General features: G+C 49.1%; 1 protein-coding gene and 1 long non-coding RNA gene across 3 annotated transcripts in view; one reads left to right on the top strand and one right to left on the bottom strand.

Annotated features, from left to right (window-relative positions):
* Positions 1–8,376, bottom strand: part of RHOQ (ras homolog family member Q) — a 71,928-nt gene extending 63,552 nt beyond the window's left edge. For both annotated transcript variants that reach the window (XR_012244028.1, XM_073628495.1), the window contains exon 1: positions 7,973–8,376. Coding sequence is in view for 1 of the 2 variants with exons in the window: in XM_073628495.1 (XP_073484596.1) it covers positions 7,973–8,117 (145 nt within the window). In the remaining variant the exon portion in view is untranslated. The remainder of the gene's footprint in view (positions 1–7,972) is intronic.
* The window catches only part of LOC141140942 (uncharacterized), a 29,239-nt gene continuing 17,776 nt past the window's right edge, over positions 7,882–19,344 (top strand). The window contains exon 1 of the long non-coding RNA XR_012244029.1: positions 7,882–8,042. This is a non-coding gene — a long non-coding RNA (uncharacterized lncRNA). The remainder of the gene's footprint in view (positions 8,043–19,344) is intronic.

Below are 19,344 nucleotides of genomic sequence, written 5' to 3'. Positions count from 1 at the left end.
GTGCACTCTAAGTTCTCCGCTGCAAGCCAGTTAAAGGGATAGTTCGCCTTTACCAAAAAACTGCCTGTGCCAATAAGGGGTGTCTGTAGATAAAAACAAACTGAGCAACTCTGACTAAAGATGAATACAGACATCCCAACCTGCAAAAACTCATTTCAGGGAGGTGGCGCTTCGTGCCCGCAACTCCCCCCAGCGGCAAAATATTTTTTAAATCACTTTTTCAATATTTTTTCACAGTGCTTCTGGGGAAGGGGGTGGGGGGTGGGTGGTAAGTGTCAGTGGACAGTGTCAGTAGTTTTTTTTTTATTTTTAATAATTGATTTTTTTACAATTTCATTTGTTTTAAATTATTTTTTCACAATGCTCTTTGGGGGAGGGGGTTGGGGCAGTGGACAGTGTTGGTAGGGCAGGGGAGAGTGGTGTGGTTTATTTTATTTTTTTACACTTTTTCATTTTTTACTTTTTTTAAAATATTTTTTGAGGGGGCTTTGGTGAGATGTCAGGGGTCTAAACAGAACCCTGACATCTCCCCTTTGAGACAGACAAAGGGATTGAGGACACAGATTCCCCAGTCCCTTTCTCAGCACTAAAGATGAATGAATAGGAGACAGAGGCTCCTGTCCATTCATAAACTGAGCAGAGTAAACACAGTTTACTCTGCTCAGTTATCATGGGAAACAGGAGCGGCGATCTTGCTCACTGTGTCCTATTCCTGACAGTCGTCGCCCCCCCACCACCACTAGCCGGCTGAAGAGGAGAGGAGGGGAGCCGGCTGCAGTGGATGAGGGGGTGGAGGAGGTGGAAGAGAACACGGGGGCCGGGGGAGAAGGAGGACACGGAGGGGGCTGGAGGAGAACAGGGGGGGCTGAGGAGAACACGGGGGCCGGAGGAGAACACGGGGGCCGGAGGAGAACACGGGGGCCGGAGGAGAACACGGGGGCCGGAGGAGAACACGGGGGCCGGAGGAGAACACGGGGGCCGGAGGAGAACACGGGGGCCGGAGGAGAACACGGGAGCCGGAAGAGAACACGGGGGCCGGAGGAGAACACGGGGGCCGGAAGAGAACACGGGGGCCGGAAGAGAACACGGGGGCCGGAAGAGAACACGGGGGCCGGAAGAGAACACGGGGGCCGGAGGAGAACACGGGGGCCGGAGGAGAACACGGGGGCCAGAGGAGAACACGGGGGCCAGAGGAGAACACGGGGGCCAGAGGAGAACACGGGGGCCAGAGGAGAACACGGGGGCCAGAGGAGAACGCGGGGGCCAGAGGAGAACGCGGGGGCCAGAGGAGAACGCAGGGGCCAGAGGAGAACGCGGGGGCCAGAGGAGAACACGTGGGCCAGAGGAGAACACGTGGGCCAGAGGAGAACACGTGGGCCAGAGGAGAACATTGTGGGCCAGAGGAGAACATTGTGGGTCAGAGGAGAACACGGGGGGGGAGAGGAGAACACGGGGGGGGGGAGGAGAACACGGGGGGGGGGAGGAGAACACGGGGGGGCAGAGGAGAACACGGGGGGCAGAGGAGAACACGGGGGGCAGAGGAGAACACGGGGGGCAGAGGAGAACACGGGGGGGCAGAGGAGGACACGGGGGGCAGAGGAGGACACGGGGTGCAGAGAAGGACACGGGGGGAAGAGAAGGACACGGGGGGGCAGAGAAGGTCACGGGGGGGCAGAGAAGGTCACGGGGGGGCAGAGAAGGTCACGGGGGGGCAGAGAAGGACACGGGGGGCAGAGAAGGACACGGGGGGCAGAGAAGGACACGGAGGGGCAGAGAAGGACACGGGGGGCAGAGAAGGACACGGAGGGGGCCAGGGGAGAAGGACACGGAGGGGGCTGGAGGAGAACAGGGGGGGCAGAGGAGAACATGGGGGGGAGAACACGGGGGGAGGAGAACACGGGGGGGGGGGCGGAGAGAACACCGGGGGCAGAGGAGAACACCGGGGGGCGGAAGAGAACACCGGGGGGCGGAAGAGAACACAGGGGGGCGGAAGAGAACACAGGGGGGCGGAAGAGAACAGGGGGGGGGGCGGAGGAGAACGCAGGGGGGCAGAGGAGAACACCGGGGGCAGAGGAGAACACCGGGGGGCGGAAGAGAACACCGGGGGGCGGAAGAGAACACAGGGGGGCGGAAGAGAACACAGGGGGGCGGAAGAGAACACAGGGGGGCGGAAGAGAACACAGGGGGGCAGAGGAGAACGCAGGGGGGCAGAGGAGAACGCAGGGGGGCAGCGGAGAACGCAGGGGGGCGGAGAACGCAGGGGGGCGGAGGAGAACAGGGAGGCGGAGGAGAACACGGGGGGGGAGAAGGACACGGAGGGGACGGAGAAGGACACGGAGGGGACGGAGAAGGACACGGAGGGGACGGAGAAGGACACGGAGGGGGCCGGGGGAGGAACACATGGAACAGCTGGTAATGATCGGTGCGGCGAGAGGGACAGCTGTGAACACTGATCTCCCTGTATAGCTTTGTAGCTGACAGCCACAGGAGGGGGAGAAGGAGCACCGGAGTTCGTGAGGGGCTTGCGGGTGTGCGGGAGCCGCCGCAGAAATGTAGGAGACTCCTGCACCTCACAGGAGACTTGAGATGTCTGTGAATAATACCTTTGCTATAGGTGTAGGCCATTTATATACCTTATGACCCCTTTCACACTGAGGCAGTTTTCAGGCATTTTAGCGCTAGAAATAGCGCCTGTAAAGTGCCTTAAAACTGCCTTCCATGCCGCCCGAATGTGAAAGCCCAAGTGCTTTCACACTGGGGCGGAGCGCTTGCGGGACATTAGAAAAAGTCCTGCAAGTAGCATCTTTGGGGTGGTTTGGGAGCCATTCCCAAAACACCCTGCCCATTGCAATGAATGGGAAGCTCTTCCGAAAGCACCTGAAAAGCGCTTCGGAAAGTGCTGCAACATGGGCGTTTTTAACCCCTTCTTCGGCTGCTAGCAGGGCGTTAAAAGTGTGGGGGTTAGAGGCCGATAAGCGCTGCTTAAACAGCGCTAAGGCGCTGCTAAAACTAGCAGCGCAACATTGCTAAGCGAGGCCTAGTCGTCACTACTCACCTCCACCATCACAGGAGTGAGACCACACTTAGTAACGTCCTGGGAGTATTCCAGTCAGGCTTCATAAGGTATGTATATGGCCTACACCTCTAGCAAGGGTATCATTCAGCTGCGCCGTTTATTCTAATCTACAGATGCCCCTTATCTGCATATGCAGGTCTTTTGTAAAGGTGAACTATCCTTTTAAGGACCAGGCCTTTTTTTTTTTAGAATTTTATATATATATATATATATATATATATATATATATATATATATATATATATATATATATACATATATACATATATATATATATATACATATATATATATATATATATATAATATCTTTATCTTATACATTTATATTTTAGACAATATGTATAAAAGAAATTTGACAAGAGGAGAAAAATTATGGATATCTTATAGATACAACAATTTCCAGACCAGGCATTTCTTTTTACATTTGTTGATTACAAGATTAAAGTAGTATTTTTTGCTAGAAAATTACTTAGAACCCTCAAACATTTTATATATATATATATATATATATATAATATAGGACAGATTTGGATGCATACCGTATATACTCGCGTATAAGTCGAGTTTTTCAGCACATTTTTTTGTGCTGAAAGTACCCCCCTCGACTTATACTCGAGTCAAGCACTTTTCTGCAGCAAAAAATTTCATTTTCCGAACCGAATTTGGGGCCCCATATCTCAGGGCCACTTGATGCTAGGAACCCCAAATTTGGTGTGCTAACCCAGTTACGGGGCCCCAAAATCAGTTCGGAAAATGTCATTCTCTGCTGCAGAAAAGTGCTTGACATTTTCTGAACTGATTTTGGGGCCCCGTATCTCAGGGCCACTTGGGGCTAAAAACCCCAGCTTTGGATGCTTTTTTGGCTGCAGCTAGGGGGCATCTAGGAACCCTTAACTACCGAGTTTGAAGTTCGGGGGACCTATGGCTACAAATGGGCACAGTGAGGCATGCAAATGGGCACAATGAGGCTGCAAATGGGCATTGTTGACCCTCTTTTCCACTTACAGTAGCTGTGCATTTCTCACCCTCGTCTTATACTCGCGTCAATACGTTTTTCTCATTTTTTTGTGGTAAATTAGGGCCTCGACTTATACTCGGAACGACTTATACTCAAGTATATACGGTAGTATGTAAAGCACTATTTATAAATATCACCAGAACTGGAGGTCCTCGGTTTGAATGCCAACCATGGCACTATCTACATTAGTTTGCATGTTCTCCCTGTGCCTGCTTGAGGTTCCTCTGGATACTTCAGTTTCCTCCCACACTCCAAAGACTAGAGCTGAACTCAGGCATCCTCCCAAATCATCTCTAGCTGAACTTGTGTTCTTTATTTTTATTCCAATGAACTGCAGCCAGGGTCATTCCCACACTGCAGCTCGCATAACCAAAGAGGCGGGAATGACCTGGGTTCAATAGAGTCAAAAAAGGACGCAAGTTCAGAGAGAGATGAGTTCAGAGGATGTCCAAGCTCCACTCTACCAAAGACATGCTGGTAGGTTAATTGGCTCCTATTATATGTGTACAACTTGGCTAGCACATGTGCTAGCACTATCTGCATGGTGGTCTCAAGCTCCAACAGTTGAGATAAGACCCGGCCACCTACCTTTTAAAAAGTTTGCCAAGAAAATTCTATGAAAAAAAGGCTTTCAAGCGTACCAGACATGGTGCTGAGAGTCACGCACAACCAATTGGATAAACATTTACATACTTTTCAATGTAAAATAGCCAAACTTAATGTTGCCTAGGTACATATGGGAGTGTGTATGGGTAAATACGTGCACAGGATACAAGTACAGAAGATATTAAACTAAAAATATAATAGACTAAACTGGAAGTGAACTGCTGCCCCTACAAATACACTACCACCAAGGTGGAGTGTACTGAAATTAAATAAATAAAACGTAGGTCTGGCGCTGTTGCAGACCTACGTCTAGGTACATATGGCCCTGTACTTGGCAGTTGAAAAATTGAAAAATAGCACTGGACCCGTAAGGTTATCTTGATTGGTACTACTATCTTAAAGTATTGATGTTGGTGTGAATGATCTGGTTCCCGGGCAGGTAGCTTCTAAACCTCAGAGGATCCCCAGAGTCTCTTTGGCTTGTAGCATAATGTAACAAAAAATAGAAACAGAAGCACCACAAGGAGGTCCAGATATAACTTTACTCCAATAAAAGTCAAGGGGACAATCCAAAAATAAGCGAACATGTTTCGGGGGTACAATAGCCATGATAAATGGAGCCACCCTGGACCCCTTAAATGTACAGGCATCTTTTTGGATGGCCCCCCTGACTTTTATTGGAAACAGTTGTACCTCAACCTATTAACAGTGGTGTGACGCTTCAGTTTAAATTTTTGTTACAGTACTTGGTGGTGACCTTTGGGCAGCAGAGACACCATGAACCGCACCCATCAGGTTATCATGGCCACCCAAGTGAACCGTTCCCTCTGACTGGTCAATCTTGCTCTATATCCAACTGTTACTCTGTTGACCTTAGCAAGTTGGGTCATCTGCCTAAAAGGTGGCCCGGCATGCTCCCTATAATGTAACAAAAATGAAAATGGAAGTGCCACACCACCACCAAGAGGTCCATACATGACTTTATTCCAAGTCAGCAGGGCAATCCAAAAAACAGTTATTGTGTTTTAGAAGTCCAATAGCCCTGATCAAGGGGGCTCTTTTGGATCCCTGAAACATGTTGGCTACTTTTTGGATTGACCCCTGAGCTTTACCGGTATAATGTTGTATCTGGACCTCTTAGCAGTGATGTGGCACTTCAATTTCAATTGTTGTTAGTGTACTTGGTGGTGACCATTGGGCAGCAGAGACACCATAATGTGCACTCATCAAATTATTAAGGCCACCCAAGTGAAATGTTTCCTCAGATTGGTCAGTCTCGCTCTATACCTAACTGTTCCTATGTTAAATATACCAGGTTCTGTAGTGAGATTATTCACCAAAGTGAACTGTTCCCTCCAATCTGTCAGTCTCGCTCTATAGCAAACTTGACATTACCAAGTCCTGTCATCAGATTATTACGGCCACCCAAGGAACTGTTCCCTCCGATCTGTCAGACTCCCTCTATACCCAATTGTTGCTCCATTGATCTTACCACATTTCGCCATCAGATTATTATGGCCACCAAAGTGAACTGTTCACTCTGATTGGTCTGTCTTGCCCTATAGCCAGTTGTTGCTCTACTGACTCTACCAAATTGGGTCATTGGATTATTACGGCCACCCAAGTGAACTGTTTCCTCTGATAGGTCAGTTTTGCTCTATACCCAGCTGTTGCTCCATTGACCTTAGCAAGTTGGGTCATCCACCAAAAACGAGATCCAGTGTGCTTCCTATTAGTGGCACTGACCTCTGGGCACATGAGATGTCATAACCCGCACTCATCAGAATATTACAACCACCCAAGTTACCCGTTCCCTCTGATCAGTCAGTCTTGCTCTTTACCCAACTGTTGCTCTGTTGACCTTACCAAGCTGGGTCAACTTCCAAAAAAGTCTGGAAGCTATATAGTTATATATAGCTATATAATATAACAAAAGTGGAAACAGAAGTGCCCACCACTGCTAAGAGGTCCAGATACAACTTTATTCCAGTAAACGCCAGGGGGACAATCCATGATGAAGGAGGCTTTCTTAGACCTCCAAAACGTGTTGGTACCTATTGGATTGCTCCCGAGTTTTTATTGAACTAAAGTTTGCCTTTGGGCAGCAGAGACACCGTAACGTGCACCCATCAGATTATTTTGGGCACCCAAGTGAACCATTCCCTCTGATTGGTCAGTCTTGTTCTATACCCAACTGTTATTCTGTTGACCTTACCAAGTTGGGTCATCAGATTATTATGGCCTCCCAAAATTAACCTTTCCCTCCCAATGGTCAGTAGATTATTACGGCCACCCAAGTGAGCTGCTCCCTCTGACTGGTTACTCTCATTCTATACCCAACTGTTGCTCCATTGACCTTACCACGTTTGGTCATCAGGTTATTATGGCCACCCAAGTGAACTGTTCCCTCCAATTGGTCAGTTTCACTTTATAGCCAAGTATTGCTCCTTTGACCTTACCAAGTTGGGTCATCAAATTAATACAGCCAGCCAAGTGAAAATTCACCTTTGATCAGTCAGTCTCGCTCTATATCCAACTGTTGCTTTGCTGACCTTTGCAAATTGAGTCATCAGATTATTATGGCACCCCCCAAGTGAACCGTTCTCTCAGATTGGTTAGTGTTGTTCTATACCCAACTGTTGCTCTGTTGACCTTACCAAGTTCAGTCATCAGAGTATTACAGTCACCCGAGTGATCTGTTCCCTCCGATCGGTCAGTCTCGCTCTATACCCAACTGTTGCTCAGCTGACCTCACCAAGTTGGGTCATCCACAGAAAAAGTGATCTGGTGTGCTCCCTATAACTGACAATGACCTCTGGAAGCAGAGATGCCATAACCCACACCTATCATATTATTACAGCCACCTAAGTGAAGCCTTCCCTCTGATTGGTCAATCTTGCTCTATAACCAACTGTTGCTCTGTTGACCTTACCAAGTTTGGTCATCAGATTATTACAGCCACCCAAGTGAACCATTCCTTCTGATTGGTCAGTCTCGCTCTATACACAACTTTGGCTCAGTTGACCTTACCAAGTTGGGTCATCTGCCAAAAATGTGGTCCTGCATGGTCCCCATAAGTGGCACCAACCTCCCCTGTCCACCAGGGGTCACTCTGCTGCTGCAGAACCTCTTGCTCCTCTGATTGGCAGCTGTGTGGCATCTGCAGTAATACTTATGATGTAATCTTTTGCTCTTTTTTTTTTTCTTCTCCTAACATGCCTCCCCCCTCCCCCTCCATGGTGCCCCCATTGTCTTGTTTTGAGCACCTACCTGCATAGTGGTCGAAGACGGTGGGTACATACTCCTCCGGGAAGGCGTCGTTGGCATAGCTCATCAGCAGGCAAGTTTTGCCCACCGCCCCGTCCCCCACCACCACGCATTTCAGCATGCTACTGCCGCTGCCATTCGCTGCCATGGAGCCTCATCTTAGGGGGAGGAGGGCAGGACGTTCCGGGCACCGGGTGGGGGGGAGGGCAGCCGCTGCCCCTCCGAGGATTCCTCCCAACGGGCGGACTTCTCACCCCCCACTCCCTCCCCCAACTTCGGAGGGCACAGCACTTTCCGGCTACAGCCTCTCCGGGCTGGGAGGGAGACAGACTGTGCCGCCTAAGGGAGCGTCTCCAAAGAGCTGCCTGCGGTACGGGAGGAAGCGGGGCTCAGCCACATGTCACTGCCGCCCGCCCGCCTACCTACCTCCCTCCCTCCCCGCCGACCCCTGCCTACCTACCTCCCCGCCGCCTCCTACCTACCTCCCCGGTGCCTACCGACCTGCCGCCCGCTTACCTACCTCCCAGCTGTCCTTCTACATCCCCCCATCCACAACTGTCCTACATCCCCCCATCTACAAATGTCCTTCTACATCCCCCCATCCACAACTGTCCTTCTACATCCCCCCATCCACAACTGTCCTTCTACATCCCCCCATCCACAACTGTCCTTCTACATCCCCCCCCCCATCCAAAACTGTCCTTCTACATCCCCCCCCCCATCCAAAACTGTCCTTCTACATCCCCCCCCCATCCACAACTGTCCTTCTACATCCCCCCCCCATCCAAAACTGTCCTTCTACATCCCCCCCATCCACAACTGTCCTTCTACATCCCCCCCCATCCAAAACTGTCCTTCTACATCCCCCCCATCCACAACTGTCCTTCTACATCCCCCCATCCACAACTGTCCTTCTACATCCCCCCCCCCATCCAAAACTGTCCTTCTACATCCCCCCCCCATCCACAACTGTCCTTCTACATCCCCCCCCATCCAAAACTGTCCTTCTACATCCCCCCCATCCACAACTGGCCTTCTACACCCCCCCCCCATCCACAACTGTCCTTCTACATCCCCCCCCCCATCTACAACTGTCCTTCTACATCCCCCCCCATCTACAACTGTCCTTCTACATCCCCCCCCCCCCATCTACAACTGTCCTTCTACATCCCCCCCATCCACAACTGTCCTTCTACATCCCCCCCATCTACAAATGTCCTTCTACATCCCCCCCATCCACAACTGTCCTTCTACAACCCCCCCCCCCATCTACAAATGTCCTTCTACATCCCCCCATCCACAACTGTACTTCTACACCCCCCCCCCCATCTACAAATGTCCTTCTACATCCCCCCATCCACAACTGTACTTCTACATCCCCCACATCTACAAATGTCCTTCTACATCCCCCCCCATCTACAAATGTCCTTCTACACCCCCCCCCATCCACAACTGTCCTACATCCCCCCCATCCACAACTGTCCTTCTACACCCCCCCCATCTACAAATGTCCTTCTACATCCCCCCATCCACAACTGTACTTCTACATCCCCCCATCTACAAATGTCCTTCTACATCCCCCCCCATCTACAAATGTCCTTCTACACCCCCCCCCATCCACAACTGTCCTACATCCCCCCCCATCCACAACTGTCCTTCTACACCCCCCCCATCTCGATTGTACTTCTACATCCCCCCATCCACAACTGTCCTTCTACACCCCCCCCATCTACAACTGTCCTTCTACATCCCCCCCATCCACAACTGTCCTACATCCCCCCCCATCCACAACTGTCCTTCTACATCCCCCCCCCATCTACAAATGTCCTTCTACATCCCCCCCATCCACAACTGTCCTTCTACATCCCCCCCATCCACAACTGTCCTTCTACATCCCCCCCATCTACAACTGTCCTTCTACATCCCCCCCCATCTACAACTGTCCTTCTACATCCCCCCATCCACAACTGTCCTTCTACATCCCCCCCATCCACAACTGTCCTTCTACACCCCCCCATCTACAACTGTCCTTCTACATCCCCCCCATCTACAACTGTCCTTCTACACCCCCCCCATCTACAACTGTCCTTCTACATCCCCCCCATCCACAACTGTCCTTCTACATTCCCCCCCATCTACAACTGTCCTTCTACATTCCCCCCCATCTACAACTGTCCTTCTACATCCCCCCCATCCACAACTGTCCTTCTACATCCCCCATCCACAACTGTCCTTCTACATCCCCCCCCATCTACAAATGTCCTTCTACACCCCCCCCATCCACAACTGTCCTACATCCCCCCCCCATCCACAACTGTCCTTCTACACCCCCCCCATCTCGATTGTACTTCTACATCCCCCCCATCCACAACTGTCCTTCTACACCCCCCCATCTACAACTGTCCTTCTACATCCCCCCCCATCCACAACTGTCCTACATCCCCCCCTCCCATCCACAACTGTCCTTCTACATCCCCCCCCCCATCTACAAATGTCCTTCTACATCCTCCCCCATCCACAACTGTCCTTCTACATCCCCCCCAATCTACAAATGTCCTTCTACATCCCCCCCATCCACAACTGTCCTACAGCCCCCCCCATCCACAACTGTCCTTCTACATCCCCCCCCATCTACAAATGTCCTTCTACATCCCCCCCATCCACAACTGTCCTTCTACATCCCCCCCATCCACAACTGTCCTTCTACATCCCCCCCATCCACAACTGTCCTTCTACATCCCCCCCATCCACAACTGTCCTTCTACACCCCCCCATCTACAACTGTCCTTCTACATCCCCCCCATCTACAACTGTCCTTCTACATCCCCCCCCATCTACAACTGTCCTTCTACATCCCCCCCATCCACAACTGTCCTTCTACATCCCCCCCCCATCTACAACTGTCCTTCTACATCCCCCCCATCCACAACTGTCCTTCTACATCCCCCCCATCCACAACTGTCCTTCTACATCCCCCCCATCCACAACTGTCCTTCTACATCCCCCCCATCCACAACTCTCCTTCTACATCCCCCCCCATCCACAACTGTCCTTCTACATCCCCCCCCATCTACAACTGTCCTTCTACACCCCCCCCCATCTACAACTGTCCTTCTACATCCCCCCATCCACAACTGTCCTTCTACATCCCCCCATCCACAACTGTCCTTCTACATCCCCCCATCCACAACTGTCCTTCTACACCCCCCCCATCCACAACTGTCCTTCTACACCCCCCCATCTACAACTGTCCTTCTACATCCCCCCACTGTCCTTCTACACCCCCCCCCCATCTACAACTGACCTTCTACATCCCCCCACTGTCCTTCTACACCCCCCCCCCCCCCATCTACAACTGACCTTCTACATCCCCCCATCCACAACTGTCCTTCTACACCCCCCCATCTACAACTGTCCTTCTACATCCCCCCACTGTCCTTCTACACCCCCCCCCCCATCTACAACTGACCTTCTACATCCCCCCATCCACAACTGTCCTTCTACATCCCCCCTCATCTACAACTGACCTTCTACACCCCCCATCCACAACTGTCCTTCTACATCCCCCCATCCACAACTGTCCTTCTACACCCCCCCCCATCCACAACTGTCCTTCTACATCCCCCCCATCCACAACTGTCCTTCTACATCCCCCCCAGCCACAACTGTCCTTCTACATCCCCCCCATCTACAAATGTCCTTCTACATCCCCCCCATGCACAACTGTCCTTCTACATCCCCCCATCCATAACTGACCTTCTACACTCCCCCATCTACAACTGTCCTTCTACACCCCCCCATCTACAACTGACCTTCTACATCCCCCCATCCACAACTGTCCTTCTACATCCCCCCTCATCTACAACTGACCTTGTACACCCCCCATCCACAACTGTCCTTCTACATCCCCCCCCATCCACAACTGTCCTTCTATATCCCCCCCCCCATCCACAACTGTCCTTTTACATCCCCCATCTACAACTGTCCTTCTACATCCCCCCTCATCCACAACTGTCCTTCTACATTCCCCCTCCCTCATCCACAACTGTCCTTCTACATCCCACCCTCCCCCATCCACAACTGTCCTTCATCCCTCTCCATCCACAACTGTCCTACAACCAACCAATCACACTGATCTCTCCTCTACACCTGTCCTTCTACATCCCCCCATCCACAACTGTCCTTCTACATCCCCCCCATCCACAACTGTCCTTCACCCCCCCCCCCGTCCACAACTGCCCTTCTACATCCCCCCATTCACAACTGTCCTTCTACACCCCCCCTCATTCACAACCGTCCCTCTACATCCCCCCTCATCCACAACTGTCCTTCTACATTCCCCCTCCCTCATCCACAACTGTCCTTCTACATCCCACCCTCCCCCATCCACAACTGTCCTTCATCCCTCTCCATCCACAACTGTCCTACAACCAACCAGTCACACTGATCTCTCCTCTACACCTGTCCTTCTACATCCCCCCATCCACAACTGTCCATCTACACCCCCCCCCATCCTCAAGTGTCCTCCTGAAAGTCCAGCTTTTCTGCCATTCTCACCTTCACAACTGACCTTCTCGATTCAACTCCCTCTACTCTTCTCTTTTCGACAACTATAGTTCTAGATTTACCACCTCTGCCCTTTTTTTCTCTACCACTATTCTTCTAGTTTCAACCCCCTTCTACCCTTCTCTGTTCCATATCTGCCCTTCTTTTATTTCCTTCTAGATTTTCTAAAGTCAAGATCTTCTGTCATTCTCACCCCCACAAATTTCTTAGATGCAACCCTCCTCTTCACTTCTCTCCACAAACAACTATCCTTTTTCTAGATTTGATCCCCTCTGCCCTTTTCTCCTCTACCAATACCCTTCTAGAGTCACCTCCACAACTGTCCTTCTACATTCAACTCCCTCTACACTTCTCTGTTCCACATCTGCCCCTCTACTAGATTCCCCCATCCTTCCCCCTCATCCACAACTCTCCTAAAAGTCAAGATCTTCTGTCATTCTCACCCCAACAACTTTCTTAGATTCAACCCCCCTCTTCACTTCTCTCCACAACAACTATCCTTTTTCTAGATTTGATCCCCTCTGCCCTTTTCTCCTCTACCAATAACCTTCTAGAGTCACCTCCACAACTGTCCTTCTAGATTCAACCCCCTCTACTCTTCTCTCTTCTACATCTGCCCTTCTAGATTCAACTCCCTCTACACTTCTCTGTTCCACAACTGCCCCTCTACTAGATTCCTCAGTCCTTTCCCCTCATCCACAACTCTCCTTCTAAGGCCCCTTTCACACGGGACGGATCCATGTTGATCCGCCCCGTGTTTATCCGCTGCTCAGCGGGGATCGCTCCGTTTTCCCCAGCTGAGCAGGCAGATGACAGGGCGGGACCCGCACACTGTGCAGGGACCGCCCTGTCAGATCTCCGCTCTCCCCTATGGGGGATCGGAGGAACACGGACCGTCTGTCCGTGTTCTTCCGATCCGCTCTGCAGACGGATAGAAAAATAGGATTTTCTTCCGTCCGCAGAATCGGATGTACATCCGCTGACACCCGCTATCCCATAGGGATGCATGTATGTCCGTATTTCATCCGAAAATGGATGGATGAAATACGGACATACTGTCCGCATGTGTGAAAGGGGCCTAAAAGTCAAGATTTTCTGCCATTCTCCCCTTCCTAATTGTCCTTCTAGATTCAACCCCCTCTTCTCTAGTCTCTTCCACATCTGCCCTTCTAGTTTCCCATCCTTCCCCTTCGTCCACAGCTGCCCTAAAAGTAAAAATCTTCTGCCATTCTCACCTCCACAAGTATCCTTCTAGATTTTACCCCCTCTACTCTTCTCTCTTCTACAACTGGCCATCTTTTAAATTCACCCCCTCCCATCCTTCCCCCTTATCCACAACTGACCTTCTAAAAAACAAGATCCCCTGCCATTCTCACCTCCCCAACTGTCCTAGATTAAACTCCCTCTAATCTTCTCTCTTCCACAACTGCCCTTCTTCTAGACTACCCCCCACTGCCCTTCCCCCTCATCCACAACTGTCCTTCTAAAATTCAAGATCTTCTGCCATTCTCCCCTCCCTAATTGTCCTAGATTCAACCCCCTCTACACTTCTCTCTTCCACAACTACTCTTCTTCTAGATTTAATTCCCTCTGCCCTTTTCTCTTCTACCACTTTTCGTCTTCTAGAGTCAAACCTCCCTTTCCCCCTCATCCACAAATGCCCCTCTAAAAGTCAGGTTCTTCTGCCATTTGCACCTTTTTTATTTATTTTTTTCTTTTCTTTATTCCACATCTCCCTTTTTCTAGATTCAACCCCCTCTGTCCTTCCCACCCCTATCCACAACTGTCCTTCTAAAAGTCAAGCTCTTCTGTCATTCTCACCTCCACAATTGTCCTGGATACAACCCCATCTACACCACAAATCTCCCTCTTCTAGATTCAAACCCCTCTGCCCTCTTCTCTTTCACAATTGTCCCTTTTTTTAGAGTCAACAACATCTGCCCTTTTCTACTGAACAATTATCCCTCTTCTAGATTCAAACTCCTCTGCCCTTTTCTCTTCATTAAATTTCCTATATCCAAACCTGTCTTCCCTTCTCTTCTCCACAACTATCCTCAATCTAGTATCAATGTCTTCTCTAATCCACAACTGGCCTTCTGCTACATTCAACCCCTCTTTCCTTCTGTTCTCCATAACCAGCCTTCTGTCCTTCTCTACCCCATAAATGTCCTTTTAGATTCAGCCCTCCGTACCTTTCTCTCCTCTAAAACTTTCCTTGTAGATTCAATGCCTTCTGCCCTTCTCTCATGCACAACTGTCCTTTGTGTAGATTTAAATCCCTGTGCCTTTCCCCCCTCTACAACTGTTCTGCTAGATCAGGGTTTCTCAACCAGGGTACAATGGAACCCTATGGTTTCTCCAGAAGTTGCTAGGAGTTCCTTGAGCAATGAGAACTTTCTGCCCCTCAGATAAACTTCCCATTGACGCCAATGATCTTTTTGAGGTGGTAATTCTTCCCAATGACCACAAATGTAAAGAGCATTCTTCTCATTGACCATCACACTAATGTATGGCCATTTTTACCAGAGGTTTCCTGATACCGAAAAGGTATTTTAAGGGTTCCTCTGTGTTGAAAAGGTTGAGAAAGGTTTAACTCTAGAAAATCCTTTCTGCCCTTCCCACCTCCCCAGCTGTCCTAATTTCAGACCCCTCTGCCTCCACAACTGTCCTAGATTCATGCCTTTCTGTCCTTCCATCCTCTACAATAGTTCTAGATCCAAACCCCTCTGTTCTGCTCTCCCCACAGCTGTCCCTCTTCTAAATCTAAACCCTCTGCCCATCTGTCTTACACAACTGTCCTAGATTCACCCCTTCTCCCCCCCTCAAGCTTTTTTCTTCTAGATTTAAACCCTCTGCCCTGCTCTCCTCCACAGCTAACCTTCTGCATTCAACACCCTCTGTCCTTCTATACCCCACAACTGTCCTTCTAGATTCAAACCCTTCTGCCCTTCTCTTGTCCTCAGCTGATCCTCTTATAGGTTTAAAGCTGTTTTAAACACCAAACCAAAAATGTAATATATTGCAGATGTGCTGGCTGCATTCGTTCTCTTTTTTAGGCTTGATTCCCCCTCTGTTTTCACCTGGTGATCTGGCCAGTACCGCACCACCTGTATTAGAGGCCCCCACTGAATGAGCACAGGGGCCACCTTTGGACAGCAGCATTGTTAATCCGGAGGGGGGGGGTTAGGTGTTAGATGTATTAGCAGATTTAGATACGCTAAACAAATTGAAACCAAACTCCAGCTCACACTTTATAATCGGTTATAGCAAACTTTTTTTTTGTTTTGGGATGGGCACGCAGCACGGCAATCAGCGGTGAGCTCTGTCCCTCGGACACAGCGCATCACCATTTAGGGTAAGGAGCTAATGACATTGGCTCTTGACCATGTGATCAGTTGTCTCCAATCACAGCTGATCTCATGTAAACAAATGCTGGTTTTTGGCATTTTCTTTCCTCAGCGCTGTCACTGTGTGAGAAAAGGAAAGCCATTAACTGACTTTCCTGTGACAGCAGATATTTACACTAATAATCAGTGCCCTGATTTTCAGTGCAGCCCCAGCAGTGCCAGTCAGTGTCCATCAGTACAGCATATTTGTGCCCATCAATGCAGCATATCAGTGTTGTCATCAGTTCCTCTTCGTCAGTGGCCATCAGTGCTGCCTCATCACTGCTCATGAATGCAGCCTTATCAGCGCACATCAGTGAAGAAGAAAAATTACTTATTTGCAAAATTGTATAACAGAAACAAAGATAAAGGTGTTGTTTTTTTTCCTGTGTTTAGCAAAAAAACAAAACAAAAACCCAGTGGTGATCAAATACCACCAAAAGAAAGTTCTATCTGTCTGAAAAAATGATTAAAATTTCATTTGGGTACAGTGTTGCATGACTGTGCAATTGTCATTCAAAGTGTGACAGCGCTGAAAGCTGAAAATTGGCCTGGGCAGGAAGGGGGTAAAAGCGCCTGGTAGGTAAATGGTTAATACTGCTTTATACCCTCTGCCCTTCTCTCCTGAATAATTGTGCCTCTTCTCAGTTCAACCCCATTCCACCATTCCCTACTCTACATCTGTCTGTCTTTATGTTTGAGATCTATTTAGCCACTTCCTGCCCGGGCCTATAGCAGAATGGCGGCCGGACGGTGGTTGCATTATCCTGACTGGGAGTCATATGGCGTCCAGCAGCATAAGCCAAGATTGTGCGCCCGCAGGGGCACGCAGCGCGGTGATCGGAGGTGCTGTGTGTCACTCTGACTCACCGCAACTCCGTTCTAGGTAAAGAGCCTCTGACGTAGGCTCTTAACCACGTGATCAGCTGTGACCAATCACAGCATTTAACGAGGAAGTGCCGCTAAACGGCTTTTCTTGGTGCACGCTGAGAGGAGAGCAGATTGGCGGCTCTCCTGTCCGGTGGGGGGGGGGGTCTGAGCTGATAATCAGTGCACTGATTATCAGCTCAGCCCCCATCAGAGGTGTCACCACAGCTGCCAATCAGTGCCCATCAGCTGCAAGTCAGAGCCCACCAAAGTCCTAATCAGTGCCCGTTAGTAACGCTTGTCAGTGCCCATGTCAGATGCCCAATGCCGCCTGTCGGTGCCCATAAGTGCTGCCTATCATATATTGATATATTAGTGCCTCCTCATCAGTGCCACCTTATCAGTGCCGCCTCATCCGTGCCCATCAGTGCAGCCTCATCATTGCCCGCCAGTGAAGGAGAAACAAAATTTTATAACAGAAACGAAAAAAAAGGTTTTCTTTTTTTCAAACATTTCGGTCTTTTTTAGTTTGTTTAGCAAAAAATATAAACCCCAGTGGTGATCAAATACCACCAAAAGAAAGCTCCATTTGTGGGAAGAAAATGATAAAAATTTGGTTTGCGTACAGTGTTGTATGAAAGTGCAATTGTCATTCAAAGGGCGGCAGCGCTAAAAGCTGAAAATTGTCCTGGGCAGGAAGGGTGGAAAGTGCCATTGAACATTGTACAGGCAGTTAAAATGTTACCAGTATAGCTGATGTAACTAAATGTGACACCCAAATTATACATTGTTGAATAATTTTAAATACTAGTAAAGACAAATATTTGCAAATACAGCACTGAGATGTGTCCTTTTTTGTAGAAACATTTTCTTTGCTAATGCCAAGCATTGCGTAAAGCAAAACCATAATAAATATATATATTATATATATACTGTACATACATATACACAGTATATACATTATATTACCGAAATTATTGGGACACCTGCCTTTACACACACATGAACTTTAATGGCACCCCAGTCTTAGTCTATACGGTTCAACATTGAGTTGGCCCACCTTTTGCAGCTATAACAGCTTCAACTCTTCTGGGAAGGTTGTCCACAAGGTTTAGGAGTGTGTCTATGGGAATGTTTGACCATTCTTCCAGAAGCGCATTTGTGAGGTCGGGCACTGATGTTGGACGAGAAGGCCTGACTCGCAGTCTCCGCTCTAATTCATCCCAAAGGTGTTCTATCAGGTTGAGGGTAGGACTCTGTGCAGGTCAGTCATGTACCTCCACCCCAAACTCACTCATCCATATCTTTATGGACCTTGCTTTGTGCACTGGTGTGCAGTCATGTTGGAACAGGAAGGGGCCATCCCCAAACTGTTCCCACAAAGTTGGGAGCATGAAATTGTCCAAAATGTCTTGTTATGCTGACGCTTTAAGAGTTCCCTTCACTGGAACTAAGGGGCCAACCCAACCCCTCAAAAACAACCCCACATCATAATCCCCCTCCACCAAATGATTTGGACCAGTCCACAAAGCATAAAGACAAGGATGAGCGGGTTATTACTTTTGGTAATATAGTGTGTGTGTATATATATATATATATATATATATATATATATATATACACACACACACTAAGGCCGCATACATACGGGCGGACTTTTCAACCGGACTTGTCCGACAGACTTTCCAGCGGACTTTCCATGGACTTCCGACGGACTATTTAACGAACAGACTTGCCTACACACGATCACACCAAAGTCCGACGGATTCGTACATGATGACGTACACTGGACTAAAATAAGGAAGTTGATAGCCAGTAGCCAATAGCTGCCCTAGCGTCGGTTTTTGTCCGTCGGATTAGCATACAGACCAGCGAACTTTTCGATAGGAACTGGGTCCAGTGGAGTTCCGACGTAAAGATCTGAAACATGTTCCAAATCTAAAGTCCGTCAGATTTGCGACTGGAAAAGTCCGCTGAAGGTCCGGTGAAGCCGGATTTGGTCTGTCGGCGTCCGTCGGATAAGTCCAGTCGAAAAGTCTGACCATGTGTACGCTGCATAAGGGTTATCCCTCAGAAAGGTGGAAAGTGTTATAATAAGCTAGCCACACATTTCATATATATATATTTTTTATTTTATAATCCAATTCCTTGTGTTTTATTTAGGAAATGCATGCAGCTATTGACATAATGCATTTAACCCTACGTACTAAGACTGGGATGCTATTAAAGTTTGCGTGTAAAGGCAGGCGTCCCAATACTTTGACAATATAGTGTATACTGCTAGTGATTGCTGCCATTAAATGTGTATCTCTAGGAATTTAAGGCAGGGCGGTGAAAAAACACCCCTCTCCATTGAAATGAATGGAAAGCTCTTCAAAAGCGACTGAAAAGCTCTTCAAAAGTGCTGTGTTTTACTGTCATAAGAGGAAATCTTCCAATATAGGAATACTTGTTCTGGGGTCAACTGCCTAAGAGGAGAATGCCCTTTGGGAGATTTCCTCCAACTTCCGGTTGCATCTCTGAACAGAAAGTGAAGGATAATTTCCCGAGTGGTAG

This window comes from Aquarana catesbeiana, linkage group LG04, assembly GCF_042186555.1.
Source record: "Aquarana catesbeiana isolate 2022-GZ linkage group LG04, ASM4218655v1, whole genome shotgun sequence".
NCBI classification, from domain to species: Eukaryota; Metazoa; Chordata; class Amphibia; order Anura; family Ranidae; genus Aquarana; species Aquarana catesbeiana.
Note: the sequence above shows the minus strand (reverse complement) of the source record. Positions and strands in the feature narration are given on the sequence as shown.